The 21,043-nt window shown below is 41.1% G+C and overlaps 1 protein-coding gene across 5 annotated transcripts in view; it reads left to right on the top strand.

Moving 5' to 3' along the window:
* Positions 1-398: 398 nt before the first annotated feature.
* LRRCC1 (leucine rich repeat and coiled-coil centrosomal protein 1) overlaps positions 399-21,043 on the top strand; it is a 37,396-nt gene continuing 16,751 nt past the window's right edge. Inside the window, exons 1-10 of one of the 5 annotated variants that reach the window (XR_014710222.1) lie at positions 399-653; positions 2,439-2,644; positions 3,080-3,145; positions 6,647-6,814; positions 9,528-9,697; positions 9,801-10,028; positions 11,915-12,117; positions 18,049-18,250; positions 18,856-19,004; positions 19,734-19,938. Coding sequence is in view for 4 of the 5 variants with exons in the window: in XM_084619059.1 (XP_084475185.1) it covers positions 595-653; positions 2,439-2,644; positions 3,080-3,145; positions 6,647-6,814; positions 9,528-9,697; positions 9,801-10,028; positions 11,915-12,117; positions 18,049-18,250; positions 18,856-19,004; positions 19,734-19,938 (1,656 nt within the window). In the remaining variant the exon portion in view is untranslated. Of the gene's footprint in view, positions 654-2,438; positions 2,645-3,079; positions 3,146-5,501; positions 5,620-6,646; positions 6,815-9,527; positions 9,698-9,800; positions 10,029-11,914; positions 12,118-18,048; positions 18,251-18,855; positions 19,005-19,733; positions 19,939-21,043 lie in introns of those variants that run through there. The other 4 variants (XM_084619059.1, XM_084619060.1, XM_084619061.1 and 1 more) reach the window with 4 other exon arrangements.

Raw genomic sequence — 21,043 nt, 5'->3', positions numbered from 1 at the left:
TCTCCAACTGGTTTTTGACTGTTATCATTCTTGACCTCTGATTTAGGTCCATTTATTCTTTTACGTAGAGACTGTCCTGATGGATTGAACGCTGAGTGTTAGCAATGCTGAGGTTCTCCACGTCGAGCACCACAGCCTGGCCATGCACGCGCACCTGTGATTACAGGGGCGTGACCAGGGGCTACAGCAGCCGTGTCTACACTAGGGGCGCTCGGGGTTAAGGCGCCCAGTCATGCTGCAGGCCATAGGCCCCAGCTGCGCAACCAACACAAGGGCGGACAGAGCCACGTTCCACTCGTTAATGCGCATGCTCACAAACGACAAGGCTTGGGGAACTTGTTCCAGAGGCGGCCCAACCGCTCTCTCTTTGAGAGGGGAGGAAGAGGAAGCGCGACGGCTCCTGCGGGGGGGGGGGGGGTTGCTTTACGGCTCTATGTCGTAACGACCTCTGACCCATCCGTAAAGCTTGGAACTCGCGGGCCCCGCCCACCCCCGGCGATGCCGTTGGATTCGGGGAGCTTTAAAGGGAAAGGCGCCAGAATCCGCTGCTGGCTCCTCGGCCGCCTCCCGTAGTGCGGCGAAGCCGCTGGCAACATGGCGAGGGCTGGCGCCGTGCCTGGGGAGCTCAGCCTCATGGACAAAGGCATTGGGAGGTGGGGGAGCCGCGGAGAGCCCCGCCGGGGCCGTTGTGGGCTTTCTCCGGCTGGCTGGGCGGAGCAGTGGGGAGGGGCTCCCGGGGGCCTAGCCGCAGGGAGTCAGGGCAGCTGTCGCGAGTGAGGGGCGGAGGGCGGGGGTAGGAGAAGAGGGAGCGATGATGTCGCTATTTCGATAACGGTGGGGCACGGGAGCGGGGAGACGGGCTGCTGCTGCTGGATAGCGTCCGCTTTGGTGTCCCTCCAGGAGCGGGGCCTCTGGGACCCGGTGTTACCAGGGCTACGCTGAACTCTGCACTTTCAGAGCTCCCCCGCGAGCCTGTTCCTCGGGGCAGAGTCGCAGGAAGGGGCAGAGCTGCGAGGGGTCTTTTGTGTTCTTCATGCATCCATTTCACGTCCCCTCGCCATTTATTGTAGCTACCTGTGGTCTGTCATTTATAGCGATTGTGTGATCCATTTCCCTAGACTGTATTTTAAAGAGGTTTTCCGTAGTACTCATTGTGTGACCTCCAGAAACTAAGGCAGTGTATTAGAAATGCTGCACTTTCTGTTTAACACTTTTTAGCTCCAGCTAATATGTGCTCACGCTTAGATACTGTTGTCAAGGTTACTTGAGCTATTCCATAATCTTTTATAGTGGGGTGTTCAGGTAAATCGGCTTCTAAAAGTAAGCAGAGTAGCAAATCTTAAATCGTTTTGCCTACAAAGATGGGTATTAAGTGCATATTAAATATTAAAGTGCCTAAACAATAGCACATTTCTTTGCTTCACAGACTTTATGGTCTTTTAAAAACTTTTAGAAATAAACCCTCAGTATAAAAAGATCTAAGTCCTTATACTTACTTGAGCATGGGCAATAACCTGGCTGTAGTCAAACAAACGCTTTTGAACAGAGACAGAAATTTGCTCTTTGAGGACAAAAACCAAGACGGCAAGTTCTTTAGTACCCTAACTAAACTGTATGGTTTTTCCTAATTGTCCACCACATTTAAGATGACAGCATTGTAGTTAATGTAGGTGGCGAGAACAGAATTTTTCTTTTAAGCATGTTTTTTATGAGAGAACGTGTGAGCAGTAGGCTTGGTCTAAATGAAAAAAATTAGGTTGATTTAACTACAAGAGTAGGTTGTGAAAAATTCACACCCCATAGCAGAATAGTTAAGTTGATCTGAGGCTTCGTCTACACTAGAAACTTCAAACCGCTGCTACAGGAGCTCTCCTACGGCAGCGCTTTGAAGTCCAAGTGTGATCAGACTTGAGCGCTGGGAGACAGGTCTCCCAGCGCTCCTGGTAATCCACTTCCACGAGGGGAATAACACCCCCAGAGCGCAGCAAGTTTCGGTGCTGTAAAGCGCCCGTGTAGACAGTGCACCAGCGCTGGGAGCTGCATTCCTTGTGGAGGCAGTTTTTTTAGAGCGCTGGGAGACCTCTCTCCCAGTGCTGCGCCGCGGCTACACAAGCCATGTTAAAGTGCTGCCGGTGTAGACTAGTCCTCAGATACAAAAAAGATCTAACTTTTAGCGGGGAGGAGGGCTAAGGATACTGGTAAATATAGTGGATTATTTTCAAGTTTAAATATTGAGAACCTTAAATGAAAGGCAGATTATTTTGATTTGCTATAGTATACTATTCTACTTGAATAAAATATATTATTTTTGTAAATAGTGATGTGTAAAATTTGTGATTTGCACCCCTTAAACTGTTGGTTAATTTGAGATTTAGAAATGTTTTATAAGTTAATTATCTTAAGACATCTTAATTAATACTGGGTATTTTCATTTATAGCTTGTTGGAGATAACTCTAAGTTCAGAACTTCACACAATCAACCTACATTGTAACCAAATCTCCAGGATTGAAGGGCTTGGCCATATCTGGAATTTGCAGCATTTAGACTTGTCATCTAATCAAATAAATCAAATAGAAGGACTAAGTACCCTGACTAATCTTCGCACTTTAAATTTGTCCTGTAATTTGATAACAAAAGTAGAGGGTTAGTATATTTTTGTTTTCTTTCCCTTTAACATTTTATGAGCCTTTTCTGAAAGTTTTGTTGAGGTTTGATTCAAGGAAGATCTTAAGCCTGTGACTGAAGTTAAGCATGTGCTTAACCCCCATTGAAGTCAAAATCCCATATTACATATTGGATTAAATTGAAGAAATAATACACAGATCATTCCAAAGGACATCATGGCAATATTTCCCAGTTGACTATTTAAAGCAGATTAAAAAGTTTTAAAATAAACTTTGATCTTCATTCCTTTTAAATATTATCAACCATAGTGTTTGTATCATAATAAACGCAGTTTATATTTGTCATTTATAGTGTCAAGTCTGACTGTCTTCCTTATTTTACCAGTCAGACATGTTTATCTCTGTGTATTTTTTTTAAAGCTCTTGCACTAACTTTTTCCCCCACTTTGTTTAGGACTGGAAAAGCTACATAATTTAACTAAATTGAATTTGTCATACAACCGCATACATGATCTTACTGGTAAGTGGATCTGGCAGTGATGTTGTCACACGTAATATAAAATATCTGACTAAATGTATTTGCAAAGAACTAAAAGATAAGAAATGCAGAACATTGGATGTCTCAGGAATTTACTACCATTGGAATATAAAGCTTTTAATCTTTAGATCATAGGTTCAAATCCTGACCAGGTCACAATTGGCTGAAATTAATTACCATTAAACAGTTAAGTGGCTAATGTGAAATGTATTAATAATCTTAAACCATCATTTGCAATGGACTTGTGTTCCTCTTGTTGGTAGTATCAGCAGAGAGATCAAAGACTGTAGACATGTTTAAATGCTTTTGCTGAAGCAGAGTGGGAATCTTGAGTTGCTTGGTGCTGTGACAATGATGAACATCTGTCATGTACAGTGAGCACTATATTCACTTTTAGAAAAAACAAACCCAACATTTTTTAAACAAGGGAGAGTTCAGAAATAGTACAGCAGGAAGGAGGCCTGGGTTTTATTTTCAATTCTGCCAATGTCTTGTTGTGGTAACTTCATGTGTAAAATGCAAATTCTTCCCAACTTGATAAAGCACTTCAAGATACTCTGAATTGCGATATCCAGATACAGAATATTATTACCAGGAGATTACTATTGTAATAGTTCTGTTATGTAAAACCTTTCATCTGAGGTTCCCAAATAACTTTTTTTAATCACTTGCCCTCACAATACCCCTGTGAGGTAGATGTCCTACATGTTCTGTATTGTAGGTACTTTTTGAACACAGAAGAGAACAGCCTTTCTAAAAATGAATTTTTAGGCTAGCTTCCCGGAGTAGTCATCATATCTTACTTGTGGTCACAGCATGTAGGCAGCAAATTCCAAGTATGTGCTATTAACTGTAATACACAATGATTTAATAGTCATATCAAGCTGTCTTGGCACTAAATAGAGAAAATGTTCCCAGTGGTGCTTGCAATATTTATCATCTACAAAGCATCCAAGCCTGACATCGACACACAAATGTATTTACACATGGTATGTGTGTTGCCACTACTATTGTGACAGCAACATCATGAAATCTTTGCACTTAATTTTGTCTTCAGTGATGTAGTCTAGGCTGATGCAATGCCATTGTGTATGGAAATTGCAGACATTGCAGCCCTGTCAATTGAACTGGCCTTCCCATCACAGTACCATAGTGATTTTTGATAGGACCGCTGGGGGGGAGAGTTGGACTGCGGGTGGCTCGGGGGGCAGGAGGTGGGCTGGGGCTGGCTGGGAAGAGACAGGGGGTGGCAGAGCCAGGCATGGGACTGCTGGGGAACACAGCTGGGGTGGGGGTGGGGGGCAGAGAAGAGAAGGAGCCGAGCTGGGCATAGAACCGCTGGGGGGCAGACTCTAGATTGGACTCAGGATCCAGTAGCCGCTGGTCCAACATCTGCAGAAAAGGTGCTGGTAGTCCCCGCTGGGCACCGTCTGGGATTTGTCTGGAGTTCGCCAGGGAGGAAAAGGGCAGGGTTGGTCTGGGGAGAGGAAAATGTTTTGATGACAGCACTGGGGCTGGTGGCGGCGGGGGAGGTGTTTGAAGCTATTTTGATTTGGGGCTGGGGGCTGTTCCTTGGGGTCATGTGGCTGATCTCATTAGGGGATTGTCACTAGTTTTTGGAGATGGGTTGTGGGTAATGGGATTATTGGAGATCAGGGCTGGTAGTTGGGGGTGGGGATGTGTTGCTGTTGGGACCTCTGAAAAGAGAAAAGTGATGGAGTCTCACCAGAGGATTTATGTATGTTCAGTAATAATAATCCTGGTGGATGCTCCATCACGGACCATTTTTTAAATCAAGAGCTAAAAGATCTGCTGTGGGAATTATTTTGGGGAAGTTCCATAGCTTGTGTTATGCAGGAGGTCGGACTCACTAGATGATCACAATGGTCTGTTGTGGCCTTGGCATCTGTGAATTATGTATGGTCAACTAGGGATCACTTTGTCCTCTTTCAGCAGGCCAGCAGCAACTGAGGTATTACTAGGCAGGAACATAAGCATAGTTGCTGCTTATCTGTGATGTGTGCTCATACTAATGGGCTGTATTTAGACCTTGAGAACCAAAGTCTAAAATACTGCATTTATGTAAATTTTGTATACTTACTTCATTAGCTACCTTCACTTAGATTTGCAAATATAATACATATCCACTGAAGAATATTTCACATTATTGTGAAATTTACCCGTGTATAGCAAATAACTATAGAAATAGCTTTGTCTTTTGTCAGATGCTCAACATTCTTTTAATGAACTTCTTGTCAATTTTACTGTCTCTTTTTAATTAAATCTGTAGATTTGTAATCCTCACAATTTGGCCATGAATACTGAAATATATAATCCAGTGATGGAGCCATGAATTAATATGTAGTCAGGTGACACAGGGCTTACTTTTACAAGCACCTTGCAGGATCATGACCTAAGTTTCACAACTGTGAGGCAAATACAGACTTCTTCGTAGGGTATGTCTACACTACTGTGTGGTTGTAAATTAAGTTTTTAATTACTCTGGTGGTGCATGTCTGTACTTCCCTTGTTGGGTCAGTGTCCTCACCAGGAACGCTTCCACCGACCTACAAGGGGCAGTGTGGGGAGCTGAGAGCCTGGTGTCTCAGTTCGCTGGCAGCTCCCTCCCAGGAACCTGTCTGCCCAATAGGCTCCTGGTGGGCTCTTTTCTCCCCCCCACCACCTCTTTCGGCTCCCAGTTCCCCACCTTAGTGGCTGCAGAGAGTACACGTGCAGCAGAATTGGAGGTAGTGGGAACTAGACATGAGGGAGCACTGTTTTCATGGTACTGAGCCTTGTTTTATGTAAGTTTCCTGTGTTATAGTGCTTGGGGGGGGGGGAGAGGAGGAGGAGGAGTTGGTTGGGGTGGAATAGGGGATCTACTGCTGTGTAAATTCCCATGAAGGATTACATCCACTGAAGTAGCCTCCCTGGAGCTGCTCTATTGTATTATTTACAATGTCCATAGAAGTACAGTAAACTTTTTAAGATAAAAACCTTTTCAGGGAACTATTTCCAAAATAAGTGTGATTAGACTTATTTTTGGTCACATTTTTAATCCTACATCTCTTTAAGCATTCATTTATATAATAAATATAACTTTTATTCTAAGGGCTGGCCCTAACTAAGCTGAGTAGAGTGTAAACTGCGACCTTAGTAACACATTTTGCATTTACTAAAATAGATCTTCAGGCAGAATATTCTCTATTTTTAAACAACTAATTTTTTTTAAACTGACACTATAATCCCTTTTAAAAGTTACTTCTCAAAATTAACATTCATGCAGTATTGTCTTATACTGGATAAACCTTAAGACGGAAGTGGGGCAAAATGTTGGATAATTTCAGGGCGTAAAATATTTTAATATATTTTTGTTGTTGTTAGCTTTCCTGTAAAATGCCTTATACCAACTTAGGAAATGTTTGTTCTTAAATACTTGTTTGTAATAGAAGCCACTGCTTTGTATTTTTCTGAATTTTACAGGATTTCTGGACCTTCGTGGAACCAGTCATAAAATTAGTCACATTGATCTCCACAGCAACTGCATAAGCAGTATTAACCATTTACTTCAATGTATGATGGGACTGCACTTCTTGACCAGTCTTAATTTAGAAAAAAATGGAAAGGGCAATCCAGTCTGTGACACAACAGGTATGAATAATATACTAGATAATTACTTTGAATTCTAGTTACTGTCCAAACATCAGTGGCTTCTGTGTCTTATAATCCTGTGATCTAGTTTCTGCGACTAGTAGCTTGATTCATAAATTATGGCCAGCCATCAAAAACCTAAATTCTGTCATACTGTGGTGACCTTTGTGATCAAATCTCTCTACTCCCTGGTTCATGTTGTCAAAACCATGGAAGTTTTTCTTCCTTTCTACTTATACAATGTACCATGCATGCTGAAAGTCGTCTTTTTATATATATAATTTTTTTGCTACATTTAAACATTAAGGCCTGATCAGAGAAACTGTTTATTTTCAAAAGCAGCAGTTGTCAAAGGTCAGCTGAGAACTGGCTGGTCATCTGGTGTTGCTGTAGCAGGGATTTTAGTCAGTTGCAAATGGGCATAGAGGAGTTCTGTGAAACAGTCTCTATTAAAATGTGGACCACACTGGACAAAATTTGGGAACTGAAATTTTTTTTTCTTCAGCTCCTGCATAGAATTGTATTGGGGTGCTCTCTGAACATGTTGAGAAGTGTCATGGTATAACTAAAATATGACTATGTTCTGCATTCTGGTGATGAGAGTGATAATACTTGAGTTATCAGTCGTTCACACATCTCATGGGGAATTAATTTTGATCCTCCAAGCGCTAAGTTTGTCCCAATGTATTCAGTGGTACCATTCCAGAACACGGTGAGCCTGAACTGAAATTGTGAATTAAAGGAAATAATTACACTTAATATGTAGTATGCTGATTAGGAAAATGCATTTTTAAAGATGACATGTTTAAACTGAAAATCTTATTAAAGAAAGAATGCCTTGGATAAATATTATGCTGAAAATTTGTGAGTTACATTTCAGTTACCTTTAGCATGAAGGTGTTTATAGCAGTTGCCAATAGTGAACACTGTAGTTAATGTTGAAAAAACAGTTTCTGTAGTATACTTCTGGAATTGCAGGTTCATACTGTACAAAATCTTAACTTCAGTCCAAACAGTGATCCATGTTTTGGTTTCTGCACAGAGATGACATTTTTGGAAAGCTTGTGCAAAATCTGTTAAAAAACAATCAGCAATTTAAAAACAAAAAAAATAGAAAAAAATTTTTTTTAATTTTAAATTACTTTTTTTTATAAACCATTTGAAATTAAGACAAGCTATGTTAAAACCATTGAAATAAAATTTAATATTAAAGCAGTACATGTTTGTTGCTGAAGTTGTAAAGAAACCACTGGTGGAGTCGCTGAAGTCTCTAGCTAAGCACTGAAGTTGCTGGCCAAGCACTTGGAACCAGTTTGTTGAAGTGCTATATCAGCTTTTGACAGTAGTAGCTTCTTTTGCAGGTGGTAAGTGTCAGTTTCAAGGAGTTACTCAACCTTCTGTGGTCTGCTCCAGGAATGCCCCTCAGGTTCCTCTCTCTGTCACTTCTCTCTGGGCAGGGACCCATGTCCCACTCCTTTCTGAGCAGCGGTTTTAGGCTGCACTTTCACTTCACTATGTTTATTCCACACAGGCTTGACAAACATCCAGACACTGGACAATGACAGTGACAGGTTCTGGTAAAACAGCTCTTTCAAAGTAGAGTACATTTATTTAAGTACAAAAGCATACAGAGAATATGTACAAAACAATAAGAGATGTAGACGAATACTAAACATATCACACATCAGTCTTACGGGGACCATGGCAGGTTTAATTCTTCCAGCTCTTCAGGTGGGCTAGATCACTCTTGGACCACAGATCATGCCTGTTCGTTGAATCCAAAAGGAAAGTCCCTCTGTCATGTTAAATGAAGTCTTTTTGTTCCAAAAACCGTTTTGGGTTTTGTTTTTTCTTGGGCCTCTGATACCTGTTTGAACAGTATATATCAACCACCCCAAGGGTGATCCTTCTCTGGAGCTATGTAGAATCCCAGGGACTGCAGTAATCACCCCACACTGTTTTTAGTTCCTGGAACAGCTGTGGTAACGTTCCCCTGTGGAGTGAAACAAAATTCCTAACCCACAGTGATTCACAAAATAGAAATAAACTTAATACTGCAACCAGATATATTATCTTTGTATCTGTTACACAGAGAATATTTTCTTCATTTCAGTTTATCTAACTAGTTCAAGTCAATGACCAGTTTATTGAAAGTTAAGAAATTTATTGGGAGTCGAAAAAAGCAGTAAAGCTTGTTTTCCTGTTCCAATCTGTGAATAAAAACTAGCTGTGAGAGGATGAGATTCACTAGGTCTGAAATCTTAAAGGAGATTGCTTCTAGTCATCACTTCAGTTCCCTAACAACAGATAATATTTCCTTTTACTTAATAAATCGGTTGGTTTATCAAAACATGTCTTTTATTTTTTCTTACATATCCAGGACATACAAGGTAGTTTTATTCAATCCTCATGCAAACATTGGTGTAGCATCTGTACACTGGGGTTTACCTAGTGCAGTTATGTCACTGTAGCTACAATAGTGCAAAAAAAGCCCAATGTAGTAAGACTTCACCTATCAAGTTCCTGGAGGATTTTGTTCTGTAATGTTTCCTGTTGACTGGCTGCTTTATATTGGGGGAAGGCATTTGTGGCTCTTCTTGCTTTTAATGTTATATATTTTACTTCTAATAGAAGGTAGGGTGCCTAGAATCCAGCAGGTATCTTTTTTTTTATATTTAAATTGAAATAATTTATGAATAATTCATCCCTAAAGGTTACAGAGAGATCATTCTTCAGACTTTGCCTCAGCTAACAGTCCTAGATGGAAGGAATGTATTTGGTGAACCAGTAAATTTGACAGAAGAGAATTCATCAGATTTGCAGTGTTTAGAAGGTCTCTTGGATTGTTTGGTTTCATCCAGTGTCCCCTGCCATGAAGAACAGGTGCTCTCACTGCTATTTTCAAGTGTAAAAACTGTACTAATTTAATTACTGCTATGTTGGATATGATTATTGAATCTCTTTTTTATTTATTTATTTATTTAAGAGTTGTGTTAATTTGCGAGTGATCACCCCTCATATTGATAAGGTGTTAGCTCAGTTTCGACAACGTGCAAGTATACCAACACAAAGCACCTTCAGTTCTTCTTCAGAACCAGTCTCCTCTTCAGAACCAGAAAGGGCTAAAATTGATAATGACTTATACAATGAGATGAGGATCAAAAAACTAGAGGATCAAATTTCACAGCTCTTGCAGAAGGTTACTAGTCTTAAGGTACATCACATTTACATAAAGGCCTTTTTTATGTTTCAGATGTGCATCTTGCTGGCTGATATAGGTGTGGCAGAGTGAGGAGAGAGATGTGTATATTAATGTATGCACACTCATTTTGGAGGTAATCAGGTGCCACAAGTGATGAGGGGACAATATAAGAACATTCATAAACTTGAAAAACTATAGACAGTACTTACAACAGATCATAGGAATTTGCATACAGGATCAAATGTGTGGTCCATTTAGTTCATTATGCTGTCTGTTATCTGGGTATGATATGGGTATGACGTTAATATTTTTCTTTTGACACATGCCACAAACCAGTTAGAAATATGAAAAGTGGTAAAATCCTAGCACTGTGAAAGTTGTTAATGATACAAAATAATGGCCCAATCAGTCTGAATTTACCTTTGGGGGTGGAGGGGATATTTTCCAGTGTATAGTAGTGGTGGTTTTTTGTTCGCTTGTTTTGGGTTTTGTTTTTTTTTTTAATGGTAGTACATGATGTCCCTGGCATATTTATAAGAGCTTGACTAAATGCACACAAGCAATAGATGTAGTTGTTTTCCATGTCCACCAAGCGTAGGACTAGAACTAATTTTCAGCAAGGGAGATTTCCAGTGGATGTTAGGAAAGTGTTCCTAACTATAAGTATAATTTAGCAATGGAACAGGCTGTCATTGGTGGTATTTAAGAATAAGTTAGCCCATCCCAGACAAAATGTATATCTAGGTATATTTAATTCTACCTCAGTGTGGAGGGGATGGAGTAGATTACCTCTTGAGGTTCCTTCTAGCCTTACATTTCTATGATCTCTAGTTATGAACAAACTTGATGAGATAAATTAATACATAAAGTGCTCTCTGGCACCTACATCTGTAGAGTTGAACCAGTATAATTTCACTGGGTAGAAGGGGGGCATGATTTGGGGGCGCATACCTTTGTTCAATGCTGGGCCCTAATCCTTAGAAGATGGGCTGAACTAAAATAGAGGGTCTTCAATTTTGTAGTTCCTCTATCCTGATGAGGGAGCAAATTATTAGAATACTTTATTCCCATGTTTGTTTATAACCTTGTTGTCAGATAACTTTATACTGGGGAATTTTTTTTTCCTTTCATGTGAACTGAAAGTAGTTTAGAGTTTTAACTATTCCTTTTGAGAAACAACTTTGTAACAACCTTCTTTGGTAATTGCAGAAGTTTCAAAGAGTAATGAGTAAGCAATTACCCATGATCTGGCACACTGTTCTGCCAGCATAGCTAGGTTTCCAACATGAGAGCAAAGGCTGAAATGGTTGGCTGACAAAGGGGGAGAAATGTAACTACTGTATGTGGAATCTTCTGTGATTCTATGACTGATTCTATGAACTAATGAATATCAGGGTTTGAAGGGACCTCAGGAGGTCATCTAGTCCAACCCCCTGTTCAAAGCAGGACCAATCCCCAACTAAATCATCCCAGCCAGGGCTTTGTCAAGCTTGACCTTAAAAACCTCAAAGGAAGGAGATTCCACCACCTCCCTAGGTAACCCATACCAGTGCTTCACCATCCTCCTAGTGAAAAAGTTTTTCCTAATATCCAACCTAAACCTCCCCCACTGCAACTTGAGACCATTACTCCTTCTTCTATCATCTGCTATCACTGAGAACAGTCTAGATCCAGCCTCTTTGGAACCCCCTTTCAGGTAGTTGAAAGCAGCTATCAAATCCCCTCACCCCCCCCCATTCTTCTCTTCTGCAGACTAAATAATCCCAGTTCCCTCAAACAGTAAATCTATTTCTATCAAAACCCTAATCCTTCAAAGTAGATTTGAAAAAAACACTTAAGTAATTTTTTATTTTTTATATTTTTTGGACTAACAACTTTTTACTTGTTTTTGTTCTTAGGTGTCTAATTGTTCAAGAACAGGCACTCCTTTGAAAGTTCTCAAAGCAAAGAGAGACACAGATCTGACTTCTGAGAGTGAGTGTGAAAGTGGAAAAGAGAATAACAGAAAGCTGGCTAAAAGAAGCAAGATCCCTAATTATCGTAAATCTACTTTGTCTACTAAGCACCATGCTAATCATCTGAAAGGCAACGTAACTGACAGGTACATTCAGATCGGACACCAAAATACCCAAAAGGTTTAAAAAGATTGAGTACTTACAAAATTTTAAGTTGAGCTCAACGAATTCAGGATTTGAGGTGATAAAGATGCATGATGCCTGTGGTGGTGATTTTTATAGCATTAATGAAGTTCCCAGTTCTTAGAAATTTAATTCATGTTCTCTTCATTGATTAGTGCAATGTTTCTTAAACTTCTGAAAGCTTTTCCTCAGCAGGAAAATACAATCAACCAGTTGTTGTGTTCTTCCTGTAATCCCATCATAGGGGTTGGGGGTTTTTTTGTTTTTTACTTTAGTTTTTTTTTTAACTCCATATTCTGCCTCTTTTTTTCCTTAATATCAGCCTTTCATGCCTCCCACTTTGAGAAATGATGGGGTAGATTGGTGCAGATTTTAATTTAACTTTTTCTTTTCTTACATGCTTTGCATAGTGAATGGTTAATTAACAAAGTTGACATCTGAAACATCCTCACTAGCATCTGAGTTAACTCCATTTAAATGAACAGGACAGTTCATACCACATGCTGCTTTAGACTCCATGCAAACTGAAGCAGACATTGCTACACTGATGTACTTGTCATGTTTTTGAAGGTTCTCTCCATAACCAAGACAACTAAAGACTTTTTTTTTAATGAAAGCTCAGACTCTGAAGAAACAAATGTAATCTGTCCATACATCCCTGGATAGTCCTTTGTGCTTCCCACAGAGGGTCATGTCCCATACTGTGGGAAGTATTGCATTAGTAGATGGCTGTGATGACAGACTGTATTGAACAGTTTTTCCCTCAATACATGCAGGTAGCTTCCCTTTAAAGTAAAACCCTGTGGACAGAGTGGTACTTAATGTGTTATGACAAATGTTATAGTATTTTGGTTCTACAGTGACCCCATATGAAGGCAAAGAACCTTCCTTTCAGTGCTGCCTTTGATCATTAGAACTTTCAGTCACGCTTGTAAGAAAATGTCAATGTAGGTCAGACAGCATACTTTAGAAACTACTTGATTTTTACAGGAGGGCAATTTCTAACTATGCTAGGACATTCTCAAGATACTTGAAAATCACAGTGAAAATATGATAAGTTTGTTAAACAGATACAGAGGAGTGGTTCTCAGCTCGCGGGTCCCTTGCAGACCAATCAGCACACAGCTGCAGCCCATGTGACATCCTCAGGGTCATACAGGTGGGGTGTGTGTGTGTGTGTGTGTGTATACATGTGTGTGTGTGTGTGTGTGTGTGTGTGTGTGTATATATATATATATATTTATTTTGTGGTTGCTGCTCGCATTACACATAGAGAGCTGTATATGTGGCCCACCATGGTAAATAGGTTGAGAACCACTGTTTAAGAGCATAAATATTCATTTACACTATACACATGTAAGACCTATCACACTATTACAGTATTTGGGTATTTCAACGAAGGATCCCAAAGCATTTTACAAACTAGGTCCTGATCCTGCAACTGTGTCCTCAGAGCCCCATTGAAATGAATGGGACTCTATGTGGATGCAGTTGTAAATTCGACACAAGTCGTGGATGAAACAATACTGTAGTGCTGTCACATCTGGGATAAAATACATTTCACAAAACCATTTTAGCACAGGAAATGAGAATATTTTATTTAGTTGAAACTAGGGGGAGCTGCAGATGGGCATAATTAGTCAAAATGTTCTGCTTACTGAGGCTACTCTTAAAGATCCTAATTTCCTTGGAAATAGGCTTGTAGACAAAGAACCAAACAACATGGATGTTCTTACTTTACTTGGTTTTAAGCACTGGAAAAAAGCTAATGTACATATATTTAGAAAGGTTAAACAGGTTGACCCAGATAACTTTAGGTTTGTTAATCTGACGCTGATCCCAAACAAAATGGGGGAAAGATTGGTATAGGTTGCAGTCAGTTTTAAGAAAAAAAAAAAAAACATGTTGGTTGATATGGCCTTATGCAGAATAGGTCTTGTCTAATTTGACAGCATTTTTTTATAAGTTTACAAGCTTGATAAGGGTAACTGCTGACAAACTATGTGAAAGATTTAATTTTAGTATTGTGCAACATTCTGATGGGGGTGGTGGGGTGGAAATTGGCACAGCTGGCCTAATTGAAAGCTCAAAAAGAAACTAAGGCCATGTCTTCACTACGGAGCTAAATCAGCACTGCTGCAGTCGATGCGTGGCATCAATTTAGCAGATCTGGTGAAGACCCGCTAAATCGATTGGAGAGCACTCTCCCATCAATTTCTGTATGCCCCCTCCCCTAAAAGACTAAGGTAGGTCAGCAGGACTGTGTCTCCCATCGACACAGCACAGTGTGGATACCGTGGTAAGTGGATCTAGCTAGTTCAGTTATGTTGTGTTTACGTAACTGAAGTAGTGTAACTTAGATCAATTTGCCACAGTAGTCTAGATCCGGTTTAAGGGGTGAGGGCAGTGGTGAGCTGGAGCCAGTTAGCACCGGTTCACGCGAACCGGTTGTTGGTAAAAATTGTTACAGCTCCCTGAGCTCCCGGCCAGGGAGGCTCCCCCGGCCCCTCCTCTGCCGTCCCCACTCTCGCAGAGCCTCAGTGTGCCGTGCCACGCCACCGGCGCCAGCGCTCTGGACTGCTCCTGGGCAGCTCTGCAGCTCATGCCGCTTTGAGCAGCATGGTAAGGGGGTGGGGCGGTGAGCTCCAGCGGGCCGTGCGGCATCCATACACGCTGCCCTGAGCAGCATGGTAAGGGAGCCGGGCCAGGGCTGGGAGGAGGGGTCGGATAAGGGGCAGAGAGCAGTTGTAGGGGGTGGTGGTTCTGGGGGAGCGGTCAAGGGACGGGTAGGTGTGGGAGTTCCAGGGGGGGTCTGTCGGGCAGGACTGGTGCAACGACTAGGCAGCGGCCTAGGGCACCAAGTGGTGGGGAGCACCAAAAAGCGGTGCCCCAAAAATTTTTTTTAAACAGCGGAGCACAAGGCTGCCACTGCTCCCCGTCTCCTGGCTCCAGAGGGGCTGCCCGTGGCACAGCCAGTCCCTCCACCCGGGGGAGCAGCCAGCAGTGGAGCAGGGAAGGGGAGGGTCTAGCACTAGCAGTTGCGTCGTCTTCCCCGTGCTGTGGGCCGAGCTGAGCTCCCTGGGGCTCTCAGCAGCAGCCACCCCCGCTGAGAGCCCCGGGAGCAGTGGGGAGCCCAGCTTGGGTGTGCAGGGGCTGGCTGCCTGCGCTGCTGCTGAGAGCCCCGGGGAGCCCAGCTTGGGCTCAGGGGGGCTGGTTGCCTGCGCCACTGCTGAGAGCTCCAGGGGCGGTGGGGAGCCCAGCTCAGCCCGCAGCGCTGGGAAGAAGGCACAGCTGCGCTCTGCTCTTCGGGCGGAGAAGCTGGGTGTCTACTCCGCCTGAAAGGTACCTAGCCAGGCCACGGGGAGCTGCAGGGGCCCACGGAGCGCTGTGGGGTGGGCAGGTCCTGTCCCTGGCCTGGGGAATGGTGTATGTGGGAGAAACCTGGGCACCCCTCCCCCAACCAGTGCCACCCCTTCAACACCCACTGACCAGCTACTTCTCCCCTGTGCACCCACCACCCCAACAACCTACCCCGTCCTGCCACTTTTGCCTCTGGGCAACATCCACCCGGCAAACCCCCCCCCCCCCCAAGCCAGCCACGGTCACCCTCACCCCTGCATCAACCTCGGGACCACCCCGCCTCCCATCTCCCTCCTGCCCACTCCTCCCTTGTGCAAACCCCGCCCACCCACCCCCCCCGCAATAACCCCAGGCACATACACACCCCTGCCTGCCAGCCAGCCCCTTGTAACAACCCCCTCCGGCCTACTTCTCCCTTGTGCCACTCCCTCCTTGCCACTGCATCCCTGCAACAAGCCCCTTTTTCTATGTGCAATCTCTTCCCTGCCACTACACCCTCCCACCCCCTCTACCTCTTGGCACATCCCTTATATCAGAACTTTTTATAGGGAACCGGTTGTTAAGATTTTGGCAGCTCATCACTGGGTGAGGGGATCATCCAGTGGATGTGTTTCTAGCGAGGTCCCCCACAGATTTGTTTCTTGTTCCAGTGTGATTTATTATCTTTTTCAATTATATGAAAGAAAATATAAAATCATTGCTGGTTAAATTTGCAGATGATGCAAAAATTGGTCCTTGTCATTTACTACTCACTAATTTAGTTATACAGAGCAACCTATATGGTCTGGTTCATATGAACAACATGTTTTAACTTAGCCAAATGCATGACCTTGCATTTGGAAACAAAGAATGTAGGTCAAACTTTTGGGATTTTATTGTGGAAAGCAGAGACTTTGCTAAGGACTGCAAGTTCAGGTCAGTTAACCATTTTCTAGTAAAAGATTAAATAGCACAAGTTTATGACTTCACATAGAAATAGTTGGCTGTTAGTATTTGTTTCTCTTGTATTTACCCCTTTCCTATCATTCATACATCTCTTTTTTTTTTTAAAGAGAATGTATTCTTTTCTTATGTTAAGGTATTTGTATACCCACATCTTGGAAATGAAATTGGTTATTGATTCATCTGTGGCTTATGAATAATATAACTTCCACAGTTAGTTGTTCTTTGGATTTCACTAAGGATCAGTAAATTTTCATTTTGGAGCCCAAGAATAGATTATTTCAAAACTGTTTCCAGAATCTTGACTCCTCAAAAGGTCACAGAGAACCTAATCAATATTCTATAATAAATAAAATGTCAGCAATTGAGTTATGTACCGAGCATCCAGGTAGACTGCTTATATGTTAATATATGTGTACTTACATTTATTTACACTTTGTGGTCCTTAGTTTTTCTTTATCATCACACATTTAAATCCTATGTTTTTGCTTTTTCTCTCCTGCCCAAGGAAGGAGATGTGTTTTGTTTTTGTTTTTCAAACAAATCGAAGAAACCCACATGCTGCTGTGTCAAAATCTTTCCTTGGATCACTGTACAAACTAAAAATGTGGATTTTTTTCCAACTTGACCTCCTCCTTATTTTCATGAATGAAGAAACAAATTATTAGATTCATTCATGTAATCCTTTTATGTAGGGCACCATTCACTTTTTCTGTCTCTGTTCTTGCTGATTACTTGTCTTTCTCTTCCTTGCCTCTTGAGCATCCGCATTTAGGACCAGGACCACTGTGAATCCCAAAAGATACATGTATCCGCTGCTTGAACTGGATTTGACCCAAACATCCTCCTCTACACCTTTATGGAATGGAAGGCTACTGTGCTGCTACAATGGTCTTTGCCCAGTTGTTCAATCTTCAACCATGAGTGAATGCTCTTTCCACTTTTAGTGGCTGTATTGAAGCACCTGTCTGAGAGTATGTCCACACCTCAAGCTCAGGGTGTAATTCTCAGCCTGAGGAGATTCACTCATGCTAGCTCTGATTGAGCTAGCATACTAAAAGTTGAATGTAGTAGGAGCAGGGGGAGGGCCCAGCTGCCCTGAGTTTGTGCCATCTTGGATAATAACTACCTTTTTGTGTCTGATCACGATACCTGATGGCTGTACTTGCCGGTTTTTTAATTATACCTTAGTGTCCTTTACATACTAACTGCGGGATATAAAAAGTGAGATTTAGAATGTAGTTAATACCAATGGTCTGACCTTAAAATCAAACCTCTGAAATTCTCTTACTACATTTAGATTGACAGTGTCTGTAGACCACCATTAAATGGCTTTCAAAATAACATATCCATGAGTACTGCATATTTTTACAGTTAACCTGCTAATTATAATTGTTAATTCCCATTCTGTTTACAACTTGTTCTCCTAAATTTAGATGTGCATTTCAGTATAGTTGACTCTTCCAGCTTCTAATATTGGCAGATGTTGTCTTGTGATATAGGCGCTTCTGACACTTGATGTCATTAGTGTGTAAAGAGACATTTAACTTTCTACACTTCTTAAGTACATTAACTTTTTTCTACTACTGCAGGAGAGAGGAGCAGAATTTCTTAAAGCCGAAGTGTCTGCATTCTCAAATGAAAGAGAACTCTTCTTTTGTAAATTCAGCTTCAGAAACACCAGACTTGGAAGTGGTGGGAAAATCAGCCAAGAAATTGATGGGAAGACCAAAGAGTCAAATAAGAAAAACAGAAGACCTGAATTCAAGTACTGCAGAGGAATCTACTTACAGGGTATGTTTTTACTTGCAATATAGTAAATTAGAAAAATGTAATCTTCACCTGCAATAGAGCAAGTGTGAATACAGAGGCTGTCCAAGGAAAATTCTAAAATGAGTTGTGAGTAGGATCATTTTGCTAAACTGTTTTGTAAAAGTAGTGAAGTCTTTTAATAATAAAAAAATTAAAACAAACTTTTTAACAACATATTACTATGTGTTTTGTGTTGTAATAAATTGTTAATGGTCACCTCTGCCAGAAAAGACGTCTTCTACAAATTTATGCTCTGCCAACATAAATCCTTCTACAAATAAGTAGAAAACAATAAAAAGCAAAGCTGTAATGATATAACCCTCCTATATAAGTCAGTTGGCTGAGCCAGTGATTCTGTTAAGCCCTCCTACCTCAAGCAGGTGAATGCAACTCCTCTGGCTGGCTAGACTAGATGGTTACTGTGTTCTATTTACCCAATATTCTTTTGCCTACTCTGGTCTTCCATCAGTTTCCTAAAAGTACAAACAATTTTATAAGAGCTATTAACCTAATTTAAGCAGAAGAGCCAATCATTTTATAAAACTTGAAGGTTTCAGAATGTGGGTTTTTAATATATTTTTGTTCAGGTATTAGTTCAAGAACTGGATCAGGAGAAAGAGAAGAGGTGGAAAGCTGAACAAGCCGAAAAAAAACTCGGAGAATATGTCAAAGAACTACAGAAACAATCAAAAGAAGAAAAGGATATTCAGAGTATGGCTGTGTACGCTACAGACAGGTAAAGGAAAAAGATGCTTAAACCAAGGCACACTGCTTATGTGGCTTAGAGAAATGAGGAAAGAGTTAAGCAGTAAATTTTCAAAATAATATATGTACATAGGGAAGTAATACCAGGACTTCAGTTGGTTTGGTTTACAGTGAAATCCCCTCTTTGAAAGTGTGTTCCTCAGTCTTTTCTGTCCTCCAAATGGACAAAGTGGCCTATCTAATGAGTTATATGCATTTAGTTCTCTTTCCTCCTTGTGCCAGTCCTGAATGAAAGAAAACACCCAGCCATTTCAAAGTAAACAGTTGTTAACATCTAGACTAGCATAGGTCATCTCATCAAAAAGCCCCAGGGGCCACAGACATGTGTTGGCCCTCACTGCTCCTGGAAGGGGCCAGCTTAGGCAGGGAGCCTGCTTTAGCCTTGCTGCACCTGCCACCAAAAGGGAGCCACTGGAGGTATGTGCCCCCTCCAGGAGCCAGCACCCCATACCCACTCCTGCACCCCAACCCTCTGCCCCAGGCTCAGCCCAGAGCCCACACCCGCTCCCAAACCTCTGCCCCATGAAAGTGAGTGAGGGTGGAGGGAAATGGGGTGGGGCTTTGGGGAAGGGGCGGGGTAGATCCTGGGTTGCCCTTAGATTCAAAAAGTGATCTTGGCCATAAAAAAAGGTTGGAGACCACTGTTTTAGTAAATATAATTAAGAGGGGAATGTACTTATGTTATTGCACTAACGTTTAGGTTAAAGGAACTGATTTTGAGAGAGAGAAATACAAAAACAGGACTGCAAGCTGATATCCAGCAATTGAAGGATGAAACTGAAAGACTTACCAATGAGTTAAATCAAGCAAGAAATAAAGAGGAAGATCAACGAAAGGCTCTACAAACTTTAGAAGAAACGTTATCCAAGATGGAGACACAAAGAGTACAGGAACAAGCAACAGGGGTATATATTTAGCATTGGTTGCCTATAATAATGGGATGGCATCTAATAAGCACATAAAAATACTAAAGAGCCCCTAAAAATGTCAAAGCCTCAATTTCTGTTTTTAAATTGTAGTTTTTACTGTGAAAATAAATCTTTGATTAAATATGCATTTTTAATTACTGTTCTTTCAAATTTAAAGAATGGGCAGGCAATAAAGTATTAAATGTATATTATAAAAAAATGGGTAAGGGTCAATCACTTTTTGATTCAATGTTTTTTTTTCAACAGTATATATTAATGAAAAGAGGCTTGTAAATAACCTAAAAATATGTATTCTTTAAATTGATAATACAGGCCTTAACAATCCTACCAAAGAACTTAAATTTTTTTTGCAATTATCTTGTGTCTGTTTGACTGAAGAAATTAATTGTATGCCTGTAAGTTTATACAGAACAAAATAATAATAAGCAGTAGTGTATTAGATGCTTTTTGATTCTTAAAGTGAAAAAGCATGGTGATACTATGACCAAAAGAGGCACTGGATTTTTTTTTTTTTTTGGCTTTTATACAGCACAAAGAGCAGATACTAGACTCGTTCATCAAATTATTTTACAAGTAGTCTAGGATTACTGAGAGTTTGGAAATGACCTCCAAATCCAAAGCATGTATCCTGCCTTTCACTTAGGAAGGGAAAGAACTAAATCCAGTCATACTCTTCCAAATGTACAGGTTTGGAGGTTGTTCTTGTTTTAGAAAGGTAATTATTTAGTGGTGCATAAAGCCCCTGATTTCTTTAGTGGTGGGGAAGATCCTGGAATAAATCCCTTACCATCGGGTAGCAGTGACATCTTATTACCTACAAAAAGAACCGTTTATTAGGTGAATACCTATCTACTGTTTGGGTCTTTAGAGTTTTATTGACCTGTATTGTTGAATATTATAGATTTTCAGATAATAGACAGGATTACTTTGAAACTAAATTTTTCTTCTCAACAGTTCAGCTGTATTATTACTGTGCTTTGTCTTTCAGTTCAAATAATAGATATTTTCTAGAATATTTATCAAGTTCTTTTCCTAAATGCAGTGCAGAGTTGGCTCGATTTTTGAGGTTAACATGATGGTT

Source organism: Lepidochelys olivacea, assembly GCF_965140295.1.
Source record: "Lepidochelys olivacea isolate rLepOli2 genome assembly, chromosome: 2".
NCBI lineage: Eukaryota > Metazoa > Chordata > Testudines > Cheloniidae > Lepidochelys > Lepidochelys olivacea.
This window is presented reverse-complemented; position numbering and strand designations above follow the sequence as displayed.